At 38.9% G+C, this 22407-nt stretch overlaps 1 protein-coding gene across 2 annotated transcripts; it reads left to right on the plus strand.

Annotated features, from left to right (window-relative positions):
* The first annotated feature begins 1686 nt into the window (after positions 1-1686).
* Positions 1687-21860, plus strand: thrap3b (thyroid hormone receptor associated protein 3b). 2 transcript variants are annotated; one of them, XR_014772020.1, is made up of 11 exons: positions 1687-2078; positions 5830-5989; positions 11082-11879; positions 13372-13983; positions 15160-15320; positions 15476-15587; positions 15700-15775; positions 16469-16650; positions 18128-18356; positions 18468-18587; positions 18808-18828. XR_014772020.1 is itself a non-coding variant. In XM_084738612.1 (11 exons), the coding sequence occupies exons 2-11, from the start codon at positions 5868-5870 to the stop codon at positions 20080-20082; spliced, it is 2670 nt and encodes an 889-aa protein (XP_084594738.1). In that variant the 5' UTR covers positions 1691-2078; positions 5830-5867; the 3' UTR covers positions 20083-21860. The 2 variants fall into 2 exon arrangements, 1 of the variants encoding a protein (XP_084594738.1); XM_084738612.1 differs by lacking the exon at positions 18468-18587 and adding an exon at positions 19855-21860 and having other exon boundaries at positions 1691-2078; positions 18808-18957.
* Positions 21861-22407: the final 547 nt, after the last annotated feature.

Genomic DNA, 22407 nt, shown 5'->3' on the forward strand with positions numbered 1-22407 from the left:
TTCAGTTTGTACTCCGTCCTATACTCTATATTTTAATGAAAAATTGCTACACATTCCTCCACTTTGTGGTACTATTTACTTCCTGCTGACTCACACTCCTCTAATAGAAAACATGTCAGTGAGATGAGACAGAATATAACTTTAGTAACAAACTGAGTGTTTATTTGTGTTTGGCCGAGGCCAAGTGGCCTCTGAGTGGTGTTAAGGATGGAATCTGTGTCTGTGATAGGAGGCGTTATGAGGCTTTTAGTCTCTGATAAAAATAGTGCACGGTACTACAGACAGCAGAGACCCTACTGACAGTAGCTTCAAGCTCTGAGACAGCTGTGTGTTTGGGGGTGCTAGGAGATAGTAAACAGTTGCTTGTCTTTTGTTTCAATGGTGTAATTACCCAAAAAGAAAGATTAGTGTGTGAAGAGCCTGATCTACATGTTGTATGCGGTCAGCTGCAAGTATCTTAATCTCATCTATTTATCTGGATAAATAAGATGAATAAACATTTCACTGTTAGCTAAATTTTCAAATGCAATATGTACCCATTTTGAAAAGTTCCTCCCAACAGAAAATCATGAAAAAGATGCTGGAAATTACTATTTTTCATAATAAATAAAATGCCTTCTTTTCTGCATATATTCCTCTATAGCGCTGTGTCAAGGTAACACATTCATTTTTGGCCCTTAACACCGGCACAGTACATCCTCAATTATGGTGCAACACTTTGAAAAAGAGGAAATAAGGAATGAGGAAACTCATGGCAGTGTTTTAATTTGACACATGGAGGACATCTTGAATCCCTTTTTGCAGCCTTCATCACATGGTTCAGCTCCATCATCTCTACAACGGTCTTAAAATGTCATTTTACAATCTGGAAAAAATTCACATAAATAGATGTAACATTCAGTTTTTAAACGTTAAAAGTCTGTCTACAGGAAAAAGGGAGTTTTTCTTCTAATCACATTATACATGTGAAAACATGTGAAAACACAGAACTATGTATCACTGAATTCTGGAGTTATACCGTTAAACTGCTGTCATGATTTTAGGATTTTTTTTGGGCTGACCTTAAACATGAACACCCCCTGGCAGAGTGGACCCCCTTGTAGAGGGCCCTGTGTCAAAATCTAGTTTTGGACCAGCAGACAGTGTGTCAGGTACTGTGTTAACATCGGTGCATTATTCCTAAAGCAATTTGTGTTTACTGTTTAGTCAAATACACAGAGAGGGAGGAAGGTTCTTAGGGACCCAGCAGCTCATTTTCCCCCAGGCAGATTAATTCAGCTATGTGCCAGGGCCACAGGTGTTACAGCGAGACGAAAACAGCACTAGATAATGAGATCTAGTACATTAAACTCTCAATGGTAGACACCCACAGAGGAAATCTGACCCTTTCTCCCAAATGCTTTCTCCCCCCTGGACATCGACGTGTGTAGAAGGGAACCGTAGATTTGACAAACTCTCGCGAGATTTGTATGCCCTGTTTCTTCGTTGTGCACATTATACGAACTAATTCTGTTTCATAATGTACCACTGCTGTGGATAACATCTGCTTAACTTTAGGGACAAAAAACAATCGGTCAAGTTTATAGCAAGATCGTGGTTTGGGTTAGAATATTCGCTCTCGCGAGATCTTTCGTATGTCTGGGGTTTCATTCAAGATACATCAAAAAAGTCTCGCGGGATTTGAGCTTAACGTTAGCGATATGGATCGAACTTAGCATCGTTAGCTAACAGTTTCTGACGATCGTTAGTTGCCGTTAAACCTCGATACTTTTAAAAACAGTCGTTTAGCACAGTTTACAATTACATGGAAACACCCCCAGATACAACTAATGGGGAGTGACACCGTAATCCGAACACTTAGCCTCTTCTAAAAGCACGGTGTGTCTGTAACTGTTGCTAACCGCCGCTAACTAGCTAACGTTAGCTTGTAGCAGCTAGGTCGCTAACATCCGTCTTACTGTAAAACCAGGAAGGAGGGACCAGACGATCAGGCAGCTTGGCCTTAAAGGTTGCTCTACTTCTGCGAACACTTATTCACAAAAAAGAGCCTCGTCCAGTCGTGTGAAGACGGGAAAAAGGTAATTGCAACTTGGTTTCGGTTAATAGCTGGACTGATAGTTGAAGTGAGCTAAGTTACTGCTTAGCTTTGGTAAAAAATGTTCAGCATGTTGTTAACGTCAGTGATTATTATCGATAGCTCTGGTCAGTTTGATCGGACGTTAGTATTGATCACTGTGCTGTATCCCCTCAGCTGCACGTTAAACGAAACTAGTTAAATGTTTTTTAGACTTTTTTTGTCTGTAGTTGTTCATATCCGTTTCTTTGCTGTTGTATAGGTAACCTGGCAATATGCTGTCTCTTTGCACATGGCCTCAAATAGTCGATTATTAACGAAATAAACAACACAGTTTACCATTAAACAAGTGTAGCTTGTGTTGGTAAATGTTTTTTTCACCCTGGCTTGTATGACAATTGTATGACATTTTTGCTTGAGAAATGATTGAAATATGAAATAATTTATTGGTATCAAAACAGTTTGCAATTAATTTTCTTTCAGTCAGTCTATTGACTAATCATCAAAGCTCTACCCAACAGGAATGAATATTGAAATATTGTCACTTAAAAGAGTTTGACTTTAACTTTAGGGAATTGCACCATTATCAAAATACTCAGTTTAGGCTTGATTTGTATTTGGCTTGAGCAACTCTAAACCAGTTTACAGGGTACCGTTATTGGCCAGTACAGTTTTGAGTTTCAGACACACAGGTATTTCCCTCCACAGTTATAATGTGTCTATCTGTGGTTGGATGATGCACATACTTTGTTTACCATCAACCCACACAACCAGACTGGCTACTATTTAGACTGACCTAGAACCAGTTTTACATCAAACTACCTGCACCAGAGCATGGATACAGAAACGAATATTTCACTTCATGCAAATGCTAATGTTGGACGTTTGCAGGATGTACAGGCTGCCTCCAAAACTGTCAGAGTCAGCATGCAGTGATGAAATGGAGAAATTTGAAATCATTCATGCTCAGTTTCACTTCCTGTATGGTTTTGATGTCAGACGGTGAGCTGGGCTTTGGTCGCATTTAGTAGATAACGTGGTGAAAGTCAACTCACTGATGCATCTCGCTGTAATTATCATTCAGGGCATACATGAAGTCTGCAGGGCCTTTTCCAGAGAACAGCAGAATCAGAGATGATGCTCTGAATACAGACTCTCAAAAAAGACCTAATTGTTAACCATACTTTTTATTTTGAGTGACCTCTCTGTGTTTTTAGACTGCTTGCTTATGCAATACAATAAAGCAGTAGTGATATGTATTGCCAGTAGACATGTCACCAGTAGCAATAGGGAAATTACTCAATAAAATGTTCACTTAAATGCACACTGCAATGATGGCACATAACGAACATGCCTTGGCTAATTAACAGCCTATCATATCCAGTAATAATGGAGTGTGCCAGAAGTGACAGAAACAGCCAATCATTTAACAGATCTGTTGTTCAGTTGAACCATTGACATGTGACATTAAAGAAACAGTATGGAGTGAGAAAATTAATTCACTAAGATGGTTAGATTAAAAATAAAGTGGGTAAGTTCAACCTTTTATTCTCTTAGTCTTAGCTGGTAATTTTACATTTAAAATGATGAGCATTGAGACAGGTTTTTCTTTAGCTTAACATGGGACTTACATGGTTTGGATACCTATCAAACAGGGGAACGTAATATACAAAGAGGTATTGCTTGCCGTAATTATGTGTATTCAAAGTGTGAGTTTCAGTGGAAGAGCAATGAGGGCTCATTGTCCTACAGATTGGCCCGGGCAGTAAAAAAAAACCACCTAAAACCCTGTATGAACACGTAGCAACCATTGTTTGGCACATAGCAACTGTTGTCCCTTCAAACATGACAAAAAACAGGCAATTGACAATGTTCTGTGAAAACCCCTGTTGTGTATTTCATTGGGTTCGTAAAGGGAATCTTGAATAACATGCAAATGCTTTAGACTTTGCCTAAACCAAAGGAAAAGCAGATTGACGTCACTGGTACCAGAGACACTGCCTTTTCATCATTAAGACGTCCCTGTGGTAGTAAAAGCATTCTCCCTGCCTGACTGCACTAAAGCAGCACTACCTGCTCCAGGGCTGCTATTTTGTTAGAGAGACTCTGATGCTCTGATCTCCATTTTGTTTAAGAGATGCATGAAGAGAAAAGATATTTTGAGGTTTTTATTTGAGCATCTTGGCAAGTAGGCAGCAGGATTGATAAAATGTGCTCTTTTAGTTGGTAGAATTTCCAGTCTGTCTGGTGCATGTAATATCCGCGTATCCCCTCCTAGTAGAAGCTAGCATATAGATAAAGAAAGTCACCTTTCTTGTTCTGAAAGGTTGGGACAAAATAAGTGGCACCATGTTCTCTCCAGTGTCCTTTTTAATCTTTCACCTCTCAGGTTGTCATTTTCGGTCAGTGTTGATTCAGTAGTTAGTCAAGGGGTCAAGTCCACTCAGATGAAACACTGATTGTTTACCTCAGATTTATGTTTTAAGTATTTTACAGAATGATGTCACGCAACGGTGAAGCAGTAAAAAGTCATCCAGTAGAAGATATGAAGTTGAATATTTTTTTTGTAGTTACTGTTTCAAGAAAAAACAAATCATAATACATTTATGCAACCAATTCGTTTAAATCCTTTTTTAGGTTATTATTTTCTTATTTAACATCTTCTTGTCAGACCATATAAGCAGAGCATTGAATACAGCTGTATTAAGATTACTACTAATCATGAATGTTTTGATGATTTTGGGATCAGAATTGTATTTTATAGTCTTTGAGATATGAATAGTAGAGTGATGACTGGAAATGAGAGAGATGTAAGAAAGGCCCTTGGCCAGATTCAAACCAGGTTTGTAGTGGTTCATGGTCAATGTCTGAACCCCGAAGAGGTTAAGACTGCAATACCTACGAAATGTCTGAAAATAGTGAAAAATGTCTATTCCAGTTTTGCACAAATACTGAAACACAATAAAAACAAGTAAAAACAAAAGAATAACTGACTCAAGAGAAAGCAATTAAAGAAGTGCGTTTTTAAGATTTTAAAAGAAGGCAGTCTTTTTGTGGTTGCTTTCAGAAAGTAACAACACGGAAAACAGATTCCCACAAAGCTAGCTTTAACTGGACTCGCTGGATACCTTTTGTTGTAAAGACGACAAATTCTCAGAATCTGATCCCATGTTGTTGGCTGAATCCAGTTGTTGGATTGGTCACGTCGTTGTTGGATAGCTGTACCGTTTCAACCGAATCATGTCTGATGTTGCGCCAGCTGTCACTCCTCCTGAGCAGCAGCCTTCACATCTTGCTGAACAGAAGCTCAACCTGTCTCACATCGCTGCTGGCTCATGTTAACATGCTGCTCCAGCTGTCTGTTACAGTTTTAAAGCTAACCTGTTGGCCTCTGTGTGCTACCTCTGCTTTGGCTTCGATTTATTTTTCTCTGACAGTTCAAGGTCATGTGAGGCTTTAGGGCCTGTGGATGACAGGTTTGAAAGCATCGACAGTAGATGGAGGCATCTTGGTGGTGGACGCCAAGGTGTCACATAAGCTGTCCAGTCTCTGCCTGTCAGCAGGTCTGGAAATAGCTGCACAATACTGATGGATGGGAGATTTGTTTGAATTAAATGTGATGTTTTTCTTTTGAAGTGAATATTTATTCATCATAACCTTTGGTATCTGCCAGTTAGTAAATCTTGTGCAAAACATTTGCATGAACAACACCTTATAACCACTAAAATTAACTTGTTTTCATGTTATTTTTTAAGGAAAAGAATATAGGCTATATCCTGGCTTAAGTGCAGAGATGTCAAAGGTGCCGGATTCTCCAGCTCGGTCCCGCTCCCGCTCAAGATCCAGATCCAGATCTTATTCCAGATCTCACTCTAGAAGCCGCTCCCGCTCAAGATCCAGAAAACGTCGCTATAGGTAAATCCAATTACTTTTTTTCTGTTCCTGACATTAACCTACATCATTATTTTTTGTGTGTTTGGGGTGAATATATGCAGCAGGTGTTGAGTGTAAGTTTTGAAAGGTAATTTAAAGGCAAGTAGTTGGTGGAAACATTCGACTGGAGAATGTAAAACTCAGTGAACTCTTAATTAAATATAACAGTGAACAGAACTTCCCCTGCACAACCAGTATTAGCAATCGGTAGAGCTGCAACGATCAATCGATAAATCGTTAACTGATTGGGAATTTTCTTAAGTAAAAAGTAAAAAAATTATCTGATTCCAGCCTCTTAAACGTGAATATTTTCTGGTTTCTTTACTCCTCTATGGCAGTAAACTAAATATCATTTCTTATAACTACATATTATATGTTAAACTCGCACCTTTATACAATCGCCTGAATAGAAAATGCTAAAAATACTAGGTCCTACAGCTGTCTCTCTACACTGCTTAATAGGAAGGGAGAGTTCTTTTAATAAATTTTACTTATTAAAGATCTATATGTCTATAATAGAGTCCTCTGATAAATATTTTTTATAATTAGTAGTGATTAAGTTGTGCTGTTTTTCTCACTTCACAATTAAATAAAAAAAAATATATATATTATTGTGATACCTATAGAAAAACTGAAAAAGAAAAAATAATGCTATCAGTCAAATTAATTTTAAACTTTGTTTATTGGATGTTTTGTCTCTTTTTTGGCAAATTAATTACATTCAAAATTCAAGTGTAGGGAGGTGGTGAGAGAGTCTGCAACCATAACTATAACTCATTTAAAATAGGCACAGTATTATTTAAATGATATAGGCTTATGCCAGAGGTGATTTTTAAATAACTTACTATCAGATGTTATAAAATAATCTACTTATTCCTACTGTGTATTTAGAGATCTTTCTTGTGGTGCAACATGTCCTCCTGCTGAGCCTCATTAATCAGTACGAGTGACAAGTGAATTTTAAATCTTTAATTACAGTTTGTCATCTCTTTTCCATGGATCTGACACCCTGTATCTATGTTCTCCAACTGCCTGCTCATCAAAACTTTGCTCTGCACTCCAGAAGAGGAGTTACTGTTATTGGTATAATTTGGACTGTGATATTTAAGATAAGATGATAATGTTAAATGGGACATGATGCTATGATATTGTCGCTCTAAGCACAGACACAGACTTTGACTGAACAGGCTCATCTTTGCAGCTGTGTGCTTTGGCTTCCACAGGCTCAGCTGTGTGTCTTACAGGCATGACCATGATCTGATGCATTTATTTATGCTTCAAGTCTATTTTCTCAACAGTGTGCTCATAAATGCAAGTTTGATGGTCAATAAAAAAAAAAAGCAGTGAACAAACATATTATCTACAATTTGCAACCCAGATGGAGCGCACTGCTCTCTCTGGACAGAGACAGAGCAGCTCCACTGTAATCCCACAGACTCTCAGCATCCGCTGGCCTGTTTGATTATTGCCAGTAATAGACATAATCTACACTCACACACACTCACATTTTTTGGTAATAGACAGGAGACTTGATCAACGCGAGAGGATTCAATTTTAATATTCCTTTCAAGTTCTTGTAAAGCACCTTGAATTGCCTTGTGTATGAATGGTGCTATATAAATTAAATTGTCTTGCCTTGCCTTAGGGGAAGTGTAGCGACAGCTCATATTTCCCATAATGCCGTGGATTTGAGCTGGACTGAACTGAATAGTTTAAGTTTGCTTTTTATCCTCAAAAATGCAATTGTTACTTTGTGTTAATGTTTATAATTTGTCTGTTCAAGACATGCTGGTGTACAAATAGTCATTGTTGTGCTGGTTTATAGTGTGAAACATGAATGCGATAGCTGTTAAATTTCTCGACTCTGCTAACATTTCAGTTTTGTGATGCCACAGTTAGCGATTTCTCTGCCATCCCCCAGTGATCAGGTGATTAAAAAGGTGATCAGGAGTGTATACAATTGTATTAGACAATGTGTGGGATGACTGCCCTACCATGATATTATCATACAAGCATATTTTCTATTATGTCAATATTCAGATATCACGAGTATAATCAATACTAGTATATCACGACACCACTAGTTGTATCACTCGTTGATATTCCAAGCAATTGTTAAAATTGCAGCAGTGGTAATTAGTATTCATAGACATTCACTTGCTTCATTAGTGGCTATTAATCTCTGCTTTAACAGCTAATTTGTTCTGTATAAATTCATAGATTTTATGATGTACAGACTGCAGTTTTTGGTCTGTGATATTTTTCAGTGCTGACACTGACATGTACATGAGCTACATCTGTTCGGCTCTGTTAGACAATGCAAAGCAATGGGAAATGGTCGGCTCATCTTTCAGTTGTGTTTTTACTCCCATTACCATTTGCCTCAACACGATGACAGACATTTCCAATTTCCAATGAAACGAGAAAAAAATAGTAACAAATGAGGAAGGAAATGTATTAAAAAGGGTTTATTGTTATGGCTAAATTATTAAAGCCCTGATAAAGACCTATAGTGGCCGAATCATTTTGCCTCTTTTAATGATTTCTCCACAATAATAGCAGCTTTTTAATATTTTCTTCTGCTTGTTACCATTTTTAAAAAATATTTTGGAGTGCCTAGGTTGGTTTCTTATTTATCCTGAGTTTATCCTATTCCTAGTTTTCTGATAAGGTGTTGACTGTCCGTGCATATGTGGAAAAAGACATTGTACAAGGCATTTTCTGCTTGAGGCTAACAGCTAGATGATGTATATCCTGCTACTAGCATAACACCCCCAAGTCTCTGATTTAACTGTCAGCAGTCTAGTTAGTTTTTGGGTAATGTAAGTGGCCAATTTTGATGAAGAGGAAGAATGTGTGTAATCCAAAAAAGATGATGCAATGTGTGGTTGGAAAATCTGAAAATGAAGGCAGACACCATGACCAAGATTGTCTTTGTGTTGTTTTAATAAAGCTTTGCAAAGGATCAGTACACAGTCACACAGAAAGTGTAAAAGGAACTGATACTGAGTCAAGAATATAAATCTGTCTTATAGGGTTAGGAGACAAAGGAGGTTGGGTCAGGATGGTCCTGAAGTGCTTATCAGGAGAGTCAGGATGCGATAGTATTATCAGAAGTTTTTCTTCCAAAGGAAGAACAGCTGTGTGTTCAAGGACAAGTAACCAGTTAGTGCCTGACAAAACATGAGAAGTAACTGAGGAACAACAGTGACGAGTTTAGCATATAATTTTCCCACTGCAGATGCTTTTTCACAAGTTTTTTTTTTAATGGTAAGTGAGTTACCAGTCCAAATACTTGATTGTGTGATATAACAATGGTCAGAGTTTTTTTTAGTCATCGCTAGTTAAACTCAAATGTGTCCTGAAGTTTAGTTCCTTGTTGTTCTTTTCCTTGGCCCAACTCATTCTAGGTTTTCTCTGAATTTGCATAAAAGTTTTTCCTGTACAGCAGAAACTATTTGCATCAGCTCATCCTCTTGTTAGGAAACTACCATCATCATTTGTGTTTGTAACATGTATTACAGTTTTAAGATGTCAACCAATATACTCAACATATTTATTTAATATTAAGTTGTTTCCTCATATAAATGAGGGAGTGCTTCCCACGCTGGCTGCCTTGTTGTTGTCAATCCATGTTTGTTTGAAGCTCAAAGGTTGAGCACTTTCAGCACCAGTGATTTGTTGGAGTGTATTTTTTCTTTGAAGAGCATTGCTACACTGCATGTCAATGATTGTCAAAGGAAAAAAAGGAATAGAGAGGGAGTACTCTTGGCCTTGCTGTATCACCCTCCCCCTTCACTGTCTCCCGCCCAGATTAGAGCAGGTTGTATCCTGGGTGTAACCTTCAGCCATCACATACATTAACGTGACACAAGCAACCCTTTAGTTGTACTGCAGCATTGTCCAGGAACTGTCTGTCCCAATGAAAAAGTGCAAGGGGTAAGCAGAGGGATGATAATTCTGTGTTTGCATTAATGTAGTTCTCATGTACTTGCAATCTTGATAGTTTTGTCCATGACTTTACAGGAAATCAGCACAGATGCAGTGTTAAAGAATTGTTCAGATTATTTTAAGTGGGGTTCTATGAGGTACTTTTGGTAGTCAGTGTATCAAGAACAGTAGATGCCAGTCAGCATTCCTTTAATATTTTTTTTAATCCCTTTAATATTGTTCAAATTAATGTCCCATTTCTTATGTCATTCTGTTCCTGAATTTACATGCTGCTTTACTTTTCTCTGGACTTTGAAGATTGTGTTTTGTAACAGGTTTTTACACAGGAAATTACTTGTGGTCGTTGTCACGTGTTATTTTTCAGTTGCAAATATGTGATGATGATTAGTTTGCTGCCTTTGTCTCTAAGTTGAAAACACATTAAATCATTTGTACATTGTGTAGATCTTTAATCTTAAAGTTCTCATTTACATTCATGTCACTCAGAGCGAATGACAAAGCAACACACACACACACTGTTGTTGTCAGAATGAACTGGTTGTGCTCAGTGGAGATCATCACTGAGACTTGGACTTGGATATACACCAGGGCAGTAGTAGGTCTCTGTCTCCTGTCAAGGTTTCCCAGTGTGTGGTTTTGAGACTACCAAGGGCCATTGTGTACAGGCTGGGATCCAGTAAAAATGAAGAGTTTATTTATTGTTACCACAGTAAAAGGGGCTGTACTTAGAGTTTCATTCTCCCCACTGTTGCAACCAGCATTTATCATGGGCTCCATCTGCTGGCTGACTCCTTAGTCCTGTCTTTTAAAGTTGTGTCTTGCAAGTGTATAGTGTAACATAGAGCTGCAACTAAATTAGTTTTATTGCCTTTTGATCATCAAAATATTTTCTGGATTAATTTATTCATTGTTTTACCTATAACTTGTAAGAAAAAAAGGTCCATTTGACCAGCTATGGTCAGCAATGATTAATCATGATCAAAATAGATTTATTGTTGCTTACTTGTGAAGACTATTTGGCGCTTGATTTGAAAGATTGAAAATTGTCTGTAGGCAACACCACATGTTTTGCCAACAATAACATTATTTTTTTTCTTCTGTTTCCTCTCTTCTCTCTCATCAGTTCAAGGTCTCGTTCCCGCTCTCGTTCTCACTCTCCGTCCTACAGAAACTATCCTACCAGAGACTATCAGAACAACAGAGGCGGCTTCAGAGGCTACAACCGAGGCTACCGGAGGCCCTACCACTACCGCGGCAGAAGCCGGGGCTATTATCAACGTGGCCATTACCAGAACAGGGGAGGAGGAGGAGGAGGCTATGGCTATAAGGCCAATTGGCAGGGTGGCGGTGGAGGCTGGCACGATCGCCACCATGACCAGGACCACCACTCACACAGCCCCAGGAGGGGGCGCTCACGCTCACGCACACCTAGAAAACGCTCAGGCAGTCGCAGCCGCTCCCGCTACTCTGACCGCTCATCTTCAGGGAGATCGCGACGCTCCAGGCGCTCCAGCTACTCTTCAAGGTCCCGTTCCTCATCACCACGTCATCGCAGTAGCAAAGGCAAGCCCAGCTCGAAGGACACTAAGGACAAGCTAACAGAGAGTCAAGCAGAGAAATCGGGTCAAGCCGCAGACGGCAGCGCCATCGAGAAGGCGTCTGGAGGTAAATGGATCGATTACGACACCAGCCCGAAAAGAACCAGCCCAGACTCTAAGAAAGAGGATTCATCTACCGGTCCTGATTGCAAAGGGCCTGGGAGCGGCGGTCCTCTGTGGAAAACAATTGGCAGTGCATCGTCCCCTCCAGCAAAGAGCCCCACAAAGTCAGGACAGACCACCTCCTTCAGCGGGTTTGGTTTCTTCTCAAAGGAAGATGCCAAAACTGGAGATAAGACAGTGATCTCTGCTGCCTTCAAAAAGTATGTCTTTTACTTTTTACATTATTTGAATGTAATTACATTGTTTTCTTTTTAATTTTCCTAACAAATTATGAACGTTATTTTTTTTTCAAACTTGTTTAGCCTTTGTCAAAGATCCTTGGAAGAATACAGGTTAAAAAGGAAAGCATAAGACTCCTGATTTTAAGTGCATTGAAAATGTAGCCGGCTGTTGTCCTTTTCTGTGCGCTGAGAGGAAGTTGTATGAAACGGTGGTGGTTAACGTGAGTATCATTGTTGCAATTTGAGTCCTGGTCTGTACTGTTTGCATTAGGGATGGGCTTTTTTAAATTATCAACTCAAGAGATTTCATCAAGATAGAAAATTAAAACCAGCAGCCAGTCTGCTGCTACAAAAAAATCTGTGCGGAGATCTTTAAGATTAGTTTGACTGGAGAAATAGAAGTGGCTGGATTTTAAAGATGGACCCCATTGCTATTAAAAAAAAAATACACTTCATATAAATCGGCTTGTTGAGGTCAACCGGTGTCATTTGGAAGTTTTTAGAGTCTGTCTAGACTTAAGGTCATGACAAAATGTTATAAAATGTCCTAGCATCTATAGGGCAATATTCCTCTTTTAAATACACAAACACAAGTAAAGCTTTTGGCACTGTGAAAATATGCTCTTTGGGATGGGAACCAAGAACCATGTCGAGATTGTCTGATCCATCAGAATTGTTTGCTTCTGAGCTTATCAGTTCCATTTATGGATGGAAAAACTGACAATGATGCATTACAAAACAATGATGTCAAACTCATGCATCTACACTAGGGCTGTGTATTGGTAAGAATCTGATAATATTATGAGCACACACACCACCAAATACATAAAATCTAAGGTTAGTGGTTTATTTTTTATGCAGTCAAAACAGTGTAGATGGATAAAGACACACTGTTTATTGGTTTAAACACAAAAAAATGAATCTTTGCATGTATCACAAAATATAATATTGTGTCTTCAAGAAATGTTTGTGTAGGAGCTTCCTGGACTCAACATGCATTTGTTTGAGGTTCTTTTTGGATAAGTGCACATATGTCCACAAAAATCACAAAAAACTCCAAGGCACTCTAGTTTAAATACATTGAAATGCCTTGTGGTCACAGTATGGTCATGCTACCTTATTTAAAGGGAACATATTATTTTCCAGTTTCCATTTTGCTGGTCTGTTTACTAGTTTTGAGGCAACTGTTGACAACAAAACTCTGTCATAATATGTATAGTTTCAGGAAATGTAGTTGATAATATTTAATAATCCCATAAATTAAATTATAAATGCAGTGTTTTTGTAAGCGTGCCCATCCCTGATGTGTATTACATTTTCCTTTTTCAGTTTGTGAAAATATGCTGTACCCGTGTCTTTCTTTCCCTCATACATTGTTCATCTCAGTCTGAAATATTGTTATTAAAATAAACATATTGGTTGTGTACCAGGTGTTGCAGGTACTGAAGCTCAGTTTGGTTCTCTGTTTCAGATTCTTGGCTGAAAATAAAAACAAAAAGCAGCCTGCTGAGAAGGAGAACGGTCGCGAAAAGGAGCAGAGCACAGAACTGGAGAAAGGAAGCAAGTCTGGAGACCTTTTCAACATTTCGTCCGCTTCCTTCAGTGACTCCAAGGAAGACAAAGCCGTGCCTTTCTTTGACGCTGGAGAAGAGGAGTTCCTCAAGTCTCATGGGCTGAAAGAGAGGGACATAGAGGAGGACGGCGAGGTCAAAACCACCCTCACGGCTCGGGACATTTTTGGCAAGTGGGGGGATGAGCCGAGCTATTCGACATCCTACCCGTCGGTTAAAGAGAAAAGCCGGAGAGATGTCGAAGAGTCAGAGTCTGTAGATCACATGGATGAGGATTTGTACAGAAGCCGCAAGCATAGCTCCAAGAAAGAGGAGAAGTCCAAGAAGAAGGAGAAGAAAGAAAAGGAGAAGTCCAGAAGGAGTCCGTCCCCTCCCATCCCTTCCAGAGAGAAGGAGCGGCCGCCGCTGTTCCCCGGAGCTTTCCCTCCTCGTGAGGAGTCGCCTGTACGACGGCTAACTTCATCAAGAGAGGAATTTGAACAAAAAATAGGTTCTTTAGATGAATTGCCCAGGTATGTGGAGTAATGTGATAATAATGTACACTACTATATTACTGTATTGGCTGGTATATAATATGACCTCCTCTTCCCGCAAAGTGAGAGACTTTTTAAAGATGCAGCCTGTTATTTTGGCAGAAATCATTTCCCACAGATACTGATATTTCATTTTAAGCCTTCATCAGCTGGTAACTGGTGATGTGGTGATATTGTTGTGCATAATGATCTCAGTTGTGTTTCTGCAGTAAGGACATTACAGTACGCTTTTGACTTACTGTCACTCATTAGGTTAAATAGGGGCCAACTAAAACTTTTAAACTCTTAACAGACACATTATAAACTGACTTTCAGCACTGAAGCTACAAATGGCCAATAATGCAACACTTTCTGTAGGCTAATCAAGCTTCCATTCAAATGTAGCACAATTTTTTCAACTGAACCTCCAGATGGTTGGCAAAAGATGAATTAATGTGCATTTCCATCCACTAATGTTCAAGTTCTTTATTGTCACATGCACAACATTCACAGCAAAGTAAAGCTCAGGCTCCCTCCAGTGCTCATACAAATATGTATAAAAAAAGTCACAAAAGTAAAATCTAATTAGAATCTGAGACATTAAATAGTTCAGCATCTAAAATAAAATATATATAAATATAATATAAAATAAAATTTATTGTTGTAGACAAATGATGTGTATATATGCATGTATGTATACATCGATTATGAGAACAGGTTATAGACATGCACATGAATATGTATACTGTGACAGAAACAGCTCAGCAAACAGGTAGTAAAATGAAAATATATACAGATGTTTACTTCCATCAAGGAGGTTATGTTTTTGACTCAGGAAGGGTTAATTAATAAATAAATTAAGGAGTAGATCCGAATCGTTGGGAAGAGACAAATTATTTTTCACTTTTGTTTACATTGCAAGGTCAATTTTAACAGGTGTTTGCACATAAAACAAATGTTTGGAAACACATTTTGTAGGAGCTGACCACCCAGTTATTATAAACAGTATAACTCCTTTCAAAAAGATTATTTGATGACATGAATGTGCAATAAAAGTCCTGCAGTGAAATACAACCACCCCTTGTCCTATACCTGGGCTAATATTTGTTATTGCTTTACTTTACAGCCTTATTGTACTTGTTTAGTCAATGCTCCTCGCTTCTTCTGTCCTCTCAGCTCTTCCCTGTCAAAAGATCGCCTCCTGCCCCGAGATCTGCTCAATAAGAAAGATCCAGAGTTTCGTTCCATTTTCCAGCACATTCAGTCAGCACAGCTCCGTCGCAGCCCCTCTGAGCTGTTCGCTCAGCACATAGTCTCAATTGTGCACTACATCAAAGGTACAGTATGATCTGCGCTGGTTTGGTCCCATCAAGAGACAGCGGGTGTTTGGACAGTTGACTAGACCCTCTGCATAATTCATTACCTGAATATGTTTAGTTTGCTGGTGCTGCTGTATGTAGAATTTTATTTTTTTTTTGTTCTTTATTTGTAGCTCAACACTTCCACTCCTCTGACATGACTTTAAGTGAGCGGTTTGCCATGTACCAAAGAAAAGCTGCAGAGGTAGAAATGATGAAGCCAAGGAAGAGCCCAGAAATCCACAGGTACCTACAAACATCTTAATATCTCATTATAAGAAGTTTATTCAGCATTTTGGTTGTGCAGTCTCTTTATAATCATTGCCTCCTGACATCAGAGCCTTTCCTCCCTCCACAGGCGAATCGATGTTTCCCCCAGTGCCTTTAAGAGGCACTCTCACCTGTTTGAGGATATGGACGAGACGAGCTACAAGGTGACCCGCCCTTTTGAAATTTGACGTATTTTGGAGCAAGCAAATTTGAGACGATCCAAAGCAGCAGTGTTCAGCTTTGTGCTTTTCTTTCAAAGGATGCGTATTTCTAAATCAAAAGAGCCCAATTGTGTTTTGTAAGTGCCAAGCAAGCCCCCCCAGCCTATGAGATATGGTTATTGATTGGGTATGTACGAACCCAAGCAAAGGCTAAAAGGAAGTGAATTAAGATCCTGAGTCCAAGCCACTCAAGGGACGCTTATCAGTGCCTTTACCTTGTAAGTATTTTTCATAAAAAGACAAAAATCAAGCCACAAAAAACTGTGAAATTTATTTTAATAAGCTACATGCATGCTGCTGGTTTCCACAAATACATTTATATTGAACTGTGAAAAGTCATTTTTTAAGAAACAAGCATTTTGTATTTTTCTTTATTTGCTACACATAGTGTTCCATGTAATGTTTAATAACTGTAATAACTTCACATTTTGTCTTAACCACACGTGGGAACACATTGCTTTTATATGTTTATTGTACTGCAGATACTCATGTTTCAAGCTTTTTATCTGTCTGTCACCAGTGTAGCATTTTTGAATCTGTGGGAATATGTGCGCTTGATTTCTTCATTCAAAAAAATTTCCAGTACCAGTGTTGCAAACATCTGCTGTTGTGCTTAACAAACACATGTCTCTGCAGGATGCAAGTCAAAAGTTCAAAGGTGACGTGATGGACCTTCGCCTGGATATTGAAAGGCGTAAGAGGTTCGCTGGGAAGGAGCGAGACTACAAGCGTGAAGGGGTCAGGAGCCCCGAAGGCTCCCGAGGACTGAGCAGAGAGAGGTCCTCTGAGAAATCTGGGAAACACCACAAGAAATCCAAGTACGTCCAGTCTGTTGTCTCATGTGTGTCCACTAGAGGTGGACACAGTCCAGTCTTGACATGAGAAATGTTGGAGTAGTGGTTACTGTTGTTAGAGGGGACATGTTGGACGATTGATAACAGAGCTGCAACACAAACATTGTCTCATCATCTCCTCTTCTTTTCACGTTAAGTGTAATTTAAAGTGGAAATAGACTTTAACTTTGTGCAATTAACATTTACTACATAATGATAAGTTAAAGCAGTGTGTAATGGCCATAAATGACATAATGATAATAATGACATCATCTGCATTTAGATTGGTTCCCTATAAGCCTCACTTTCACAGTGCATATTGGTCTGCAACTCAACCAATATGACAGGAAGGAAACAGATTTTAACACCAGTTGTCTTTGCACAAAAATTGATACCACTTGGAAACTCTGTAGGACTGAAGGTTGTCTGTTTCCACTTCAAAAACTTACCATTTCAAAGAGGTGGGTGCCTCTTATGCTGTAGGGTAGTTAACGCGTCATATTAGTACTGTTGTTTGTAACAAAAGCATTTGATTAATAAGAAATACTTTTGAGGGGGATCTTTGATGCCTTTATTTCAGTAGGACAGCTGAACTTATGACAGGAAAGGGGGAGAGAGCTCTAAGTTCCAACGTGAATTTAGGAGTGGAACAAAACTTTGAGGGTCAGAACTCCTCACTACACCACCACCGCTGCACCACAACTCCAGTCTGCTGTCAAACATGGCCTTAATATTGCAGGTCAGCGCTGTTACCCACCTGCTGTGATGCTTCAGTCGAAACGCCTACAGCTTGGCGCACGACGACACAGCTAAAACAAACAATACTATGTCTGTGTGGGCAGACAAGTAGATTCCCCACTTAGGAGACACTTTTGGCTGAAGGTGTTTGTGCTTCCAAAATAAAACTGTCTAAGATTTCAGCTGGAGGCTATTTTTTTTTCTCAGTTTTCCTGTTGTCTTTGGCTTGCTTGTTTCAGATGCAACAAGGATTCCTTCTCAGTACATTCGTGTATTGAGTATTGGCCAGGGTAGGACTGTAACTAATGATTGTTTTCATTATCAGTTACTCTATTGATCATTCCCATAGCCAAAGGTGGCATCTGTAAATGTCTTGTTTTGTCCACAGCTCAAAGATATCCATTTTACTGCCAGAGGAGTAAAAAAAACCCCAAAATATTCACATTTAAGAAGCTGAAATCAGAGAATTTTTCCATTAAACAGTGACACTCAAACACTGCAAAACTGACTTGCACATTTAAATTATGACAGTTGGCACATCTTAATTAAATGTAGACAAGGCGTTGTGTTTGTGTGAAAGAGGAAGAGTTGAAAACATCAGTCATGTCTCCTGTAACCATGGTAACCCCTCTACCAATCTGCATATAACTGTTTCAACATAATTTTGGCTGTTAAAGTGCCTATCTGTGCCACTCACCTCCAACCTTCATGTTTGTGCTCACAGGAAGGGTAAAAAGAAGCGGGATCGCTCTCCATCCTCCTCCTCCTCTTCATCCTCTCCATCCCCTTATCCTCCACCTTACAGAGGTAAAGAGTACATGGGTGAGGGGATGGAGCACTCGGAGGAGGGCTACGCTCACTCACGTTATCCTCCACGGGACTACAGCGGACCCCCAGAACGAGGCCCTCGAGATTACGAGGGCCACCCAGAGCGAGGCCGCGGCCGTGGATTTGTAAGTTCCTGTCCGAGCTTCGTTCATCTCTTCTGCTGTATTTGTTTTTTATTTTCACTGAGGTACTGACATCTCATCTTCTTGCAATTCTCTGTCCTAATGGCATCACAGTAGACTGCGCTTCTCTGCTCTGTTCCTTCCTCCTAATGCTAAGGAACATTATGTGGATGATGATGATAATGATGATGACACTATCATACATATTCCATGCACTACCTGATTTTAATTAAGGTAATGTAGCGCAAATCAGTGGAACCTCACCTCATCACTAAACAAATGCCTGATTTCCATCAGTGTGGCTTTTTATTTGTGTTCTGTTGTTCTCATTGTCCCTGGGTCATTTTTTGACTCTGACTTGGACAAAGTTTATAAAATAATCATCCATCTTATTGTGGAAAATGTGTTTGTCCCTTGAGTGCAGGTTCAAATCCACCTGTTGTTTTTATTCCAGTTCCCCAGAGTGAGAGGCAGAGGTTGGAACAGGGGAAATTATCCAGGCAACAACAGCAATGGAAACCCTGCCAATATGAATCCTCCAGTGCGCCCTCCAGAGGAGGAGTGGGACCCTGAATACACACCCAAGAGCAGGAAGTACTACCTGGTGAGTCTCATTCACACAGACATTTAAGGTACAGAAAAAGTCATTGAACATTGTCTGGTTTTGCTGCTGAAAGCTGCATTTCAGGCAGGACAATAAAGACTGAACTTGAATGAGCACTTATAGCTTGAATCAAAGAGTGTTTCACCGTTGTTGCATCTGCAGTATGAATCCAACTTTACTGTCATTTATTTAGGGTCATATTTTCTCACCACACGCTTTGGAGCTTTACTGGTGCAAGGTCGTCTTCCACATTACTTTTTCTTTTAAAAAAACTGATCAAGTTTGTGTGACTGCATCTGAGAGAACGTCAGGTAGCTAACAGCAGGAAAACAAGTTTGTCTCTACCCGATGATGTGTCGAGATTTTGGTGATATTAAACCTGGTCATTTCCATTATGCATTTTAATTTGTTTTTTTTTATGTATTTAAATTCTTGAACACATTTAGATATAAAAAGATATAACAATCGCTTTGTACATTAACTCAAACAATTAAATTTTAATCTTACCATTAGGCAGTGGGCCACGACCCAGTTGTTCAGAATGGCTGCCATAAACTACATCACAGGGAAACTGATCATTTTTCCATGAACAAACACCTGAACTGTTGCCAGTTTAAAGCTTTCACAAACTATATAGTGTTGTAGAATCACAATTTATTGTTAAGTATCTAATGATTTTTTTCCCCCAGAGTTAAGGCTGTAGTCTTTACTTAAACTCAGAAATGGACTCACTCAAAATATTTTTTGTAAAATTTGCATATTATTTATTTAAACACTGCAATGCTTAAAATGTGTGAATAAATAAAGAAGTTTTCAGTTTTGAGCTGTGGCTCAGTGATCCAGCTGTGTAAATGACTTCTGATTTTCTTCTTTGTTGCCTGCTATGTCCCCTTCCAGCACGATGATCGTGACGGCGAGAAAACCTGGATAGACAACCGTGGAAGGGGCCGGGGCTCCTTCCCGGCTCGCCGGGGGCGCTTTGTCTACCGAAAGGGAGGCAGCAGCCCGAAGTGGACCCACGACATGTTCCAGGGAGGAGAAGAGAGGGAAATGGGAGATGACAACATAGAAGTAGACCGCAAAGAACCCAAGATCGCCGGAGACGCCGTCGCAATGAAGCAGTAGACCACTCGCCTCCATCACCTACATGTTCATGAGCGCCTCAGCGTCAGAACAGTTACAGTGATGATGAAGGGGTTGATCTTTATTTTCCCCTCCACATCATCCCATCATTTAATGGTTAAATGTGTTCAGTGAGTTTGAGCCTTCTCGCAGTTAAAGTGAAGAAAGAACTGACTTGAATGAAGAGCAGCACTCAGTTACTTTTTTTTATGTGAGGTTTCAGATTAATTTGAGTGTTTGTTTTTTTTTTAATGTGACGGTAACATTTTGTTTTGCAGCTGGTCGATTTAATTGTATCTTTTTAAGGGAGAAATTACTGAGGCATCAAAGTTCAAAGGTTAATATTCTCTGAAAGCACGAGGAAAAAAAGAACAAGAAATTTATTTGTGCCTTAGAAAATAATAATACAGTAATCTGGGTGAAGGTACAGCCGCGGCCATGAGAGGTACAACTCTGTTCTGTGCCTGTGTGTCAGTGTAGGAAGGCATTAGATGATTTAATTGTTTATGTTTTCTGTTTGTTTCTGGGGCTGTGATAAATCTTTGATGTTACTGCATGAAATGTTTGATTCATACCTCGCCTCACTCCACGGGACCAATCAGTAGTGGGCTCAGGGCTCCTGATCGTCAAATTAACACGCGAAAGTCTATCGAACCCCTGAACGATTGGCGTTTGTCACTTATATTATCTGAGCTTTTTCATATAGTGCCACTTGAAGGGATACTTCTGTTTTTTTTTGGAGAGGGGTTATATGAGGTACTTATCTATAGTCGGTGTGTTAGCTGCAATAGCTGGTGGTCGACACTCTCCCGGTCTGGAGAAGCAGAGGTGATACACAGACTATGGATAAGTATCTGATACAACCCCACTTCAAATAATCCAAACTATCCGTTTCACCTGTACTTCTCATTAGGAAGTGAAGACATTTTTCTGTGTGTGTGTGCTACAGTATATTCTCATTGATTGTGAGTGTTTTCAGTTTAAAAAAAAAAAAAAGTGTAAATTGGCACCAGAATCCCCTGATTTGTAGACAGATAAACACATGTAAGTTTTTCTTCCTCTGTCATATCAATTTAGGCAAGAACTACCGGTTAGATTGTTTTAATTTAAAAAAGGCTAATATGTGTATAGAATTATAAGACCTAAATTATTGTAATCTTAACATCTGGGGCAGAGAAAAAAAAAATAGATTATGGTTCTTTTTTTCCTGTACAACAGTTGCAGTTATCTCCTCCCTGCGATTTAATCTTCTATCAGAGAACCTTAACGTGAAAAAAACCCTAAAATGTGTGACAAATCGCTCTGTCGAAGATGAAAATGTATATTTTTTAAAAAGGAGTTGACACAAACTAGCAGAACTAGATTTGTGACTCTCACTGTGCTGCTTCGTCCCACTTTTGATTGTACATACTGCATGTACTCGACAGAACTGTAGGACTGTTGTTTCTTTTTGTTTAATCTGAAGCTGGAAACTTTTTTACTGTCCTCAAGAGCTTTTAAGTACCTGTCTGTTAATTTTCAATAGATTTGTCTTTGATTCAGGGCGTTTCTGTGAGTGTGTGGGTTTTTACTTTTTGTTTGTTTGTTTTTTTTTTTGAGACCTACAAATGAACAGACTGTAGAGATGTTAGCCAGCCCACTGTGTTGAATGGTTTGTGATTTACTTCATTGTTTGGGGTCTCACATACCCCACAACAGTCTGTGTAAAAAAATATTAATAGTTGAAATATCAAACAACTTTTTTCTTCTGACCTTATTAAAACCTGATATGTATAAAAGTATTGAAGTGGTAACTTTTAGCTTGGCTCCAAACTGGGCGTGCATGTTTCATGAAGATGACAAAATACCAGAAACAACCACTGTATGGCTATAATTAACGATTATTTTCACTATTGATTAGTCTGTTAATTATTGTTTTGTCTATAAAATGTCAGAAAGTAGTGACGATGGTATCATAATGGATTAGCTTGTTTTATTGGACCAGTGGTCAAAACACATTCAGTTTACTTTCACTTTTCTATCAAAACAAACAAATCCAGTAAATAAAAATATCTAAAAGTTGATAAATATTTGTTGATTATCTGAGTAGTTGAAAAATAATTTTCTGTCGGGAACAATTAATCATTTAGTTCATGGGTCAGCAACCTCTCCTGTGGCTTTGACAAAAAATATATGGAAATGATTAAAGGTTATTATTTTCATTCTTTTTTTTAATATATTATGTCGATTAACATGTCATAGGCTAATTAAAAAAATAAAGTCTAAGAGGAAAATAAAGAATTTAATAGTTGTGGTTCCAGACGGAATTTTTTTTCTCTTTTGACCAAA

Source organism: Lutjanus erythropterus, chromosome 16, assembly GCF_056507025.1.
Source record: "Lutjanus erythropterus isolate fLutEry1 chromosome 16, fLutEry1.hap2, whole genome shotgun sequence".
NCBI lineage: Eukaryota > Metazoa > Chordata > Actinopteri > Lutjaniformes > Lutjanidae > Lutjanus > Lutjanus erythropterus.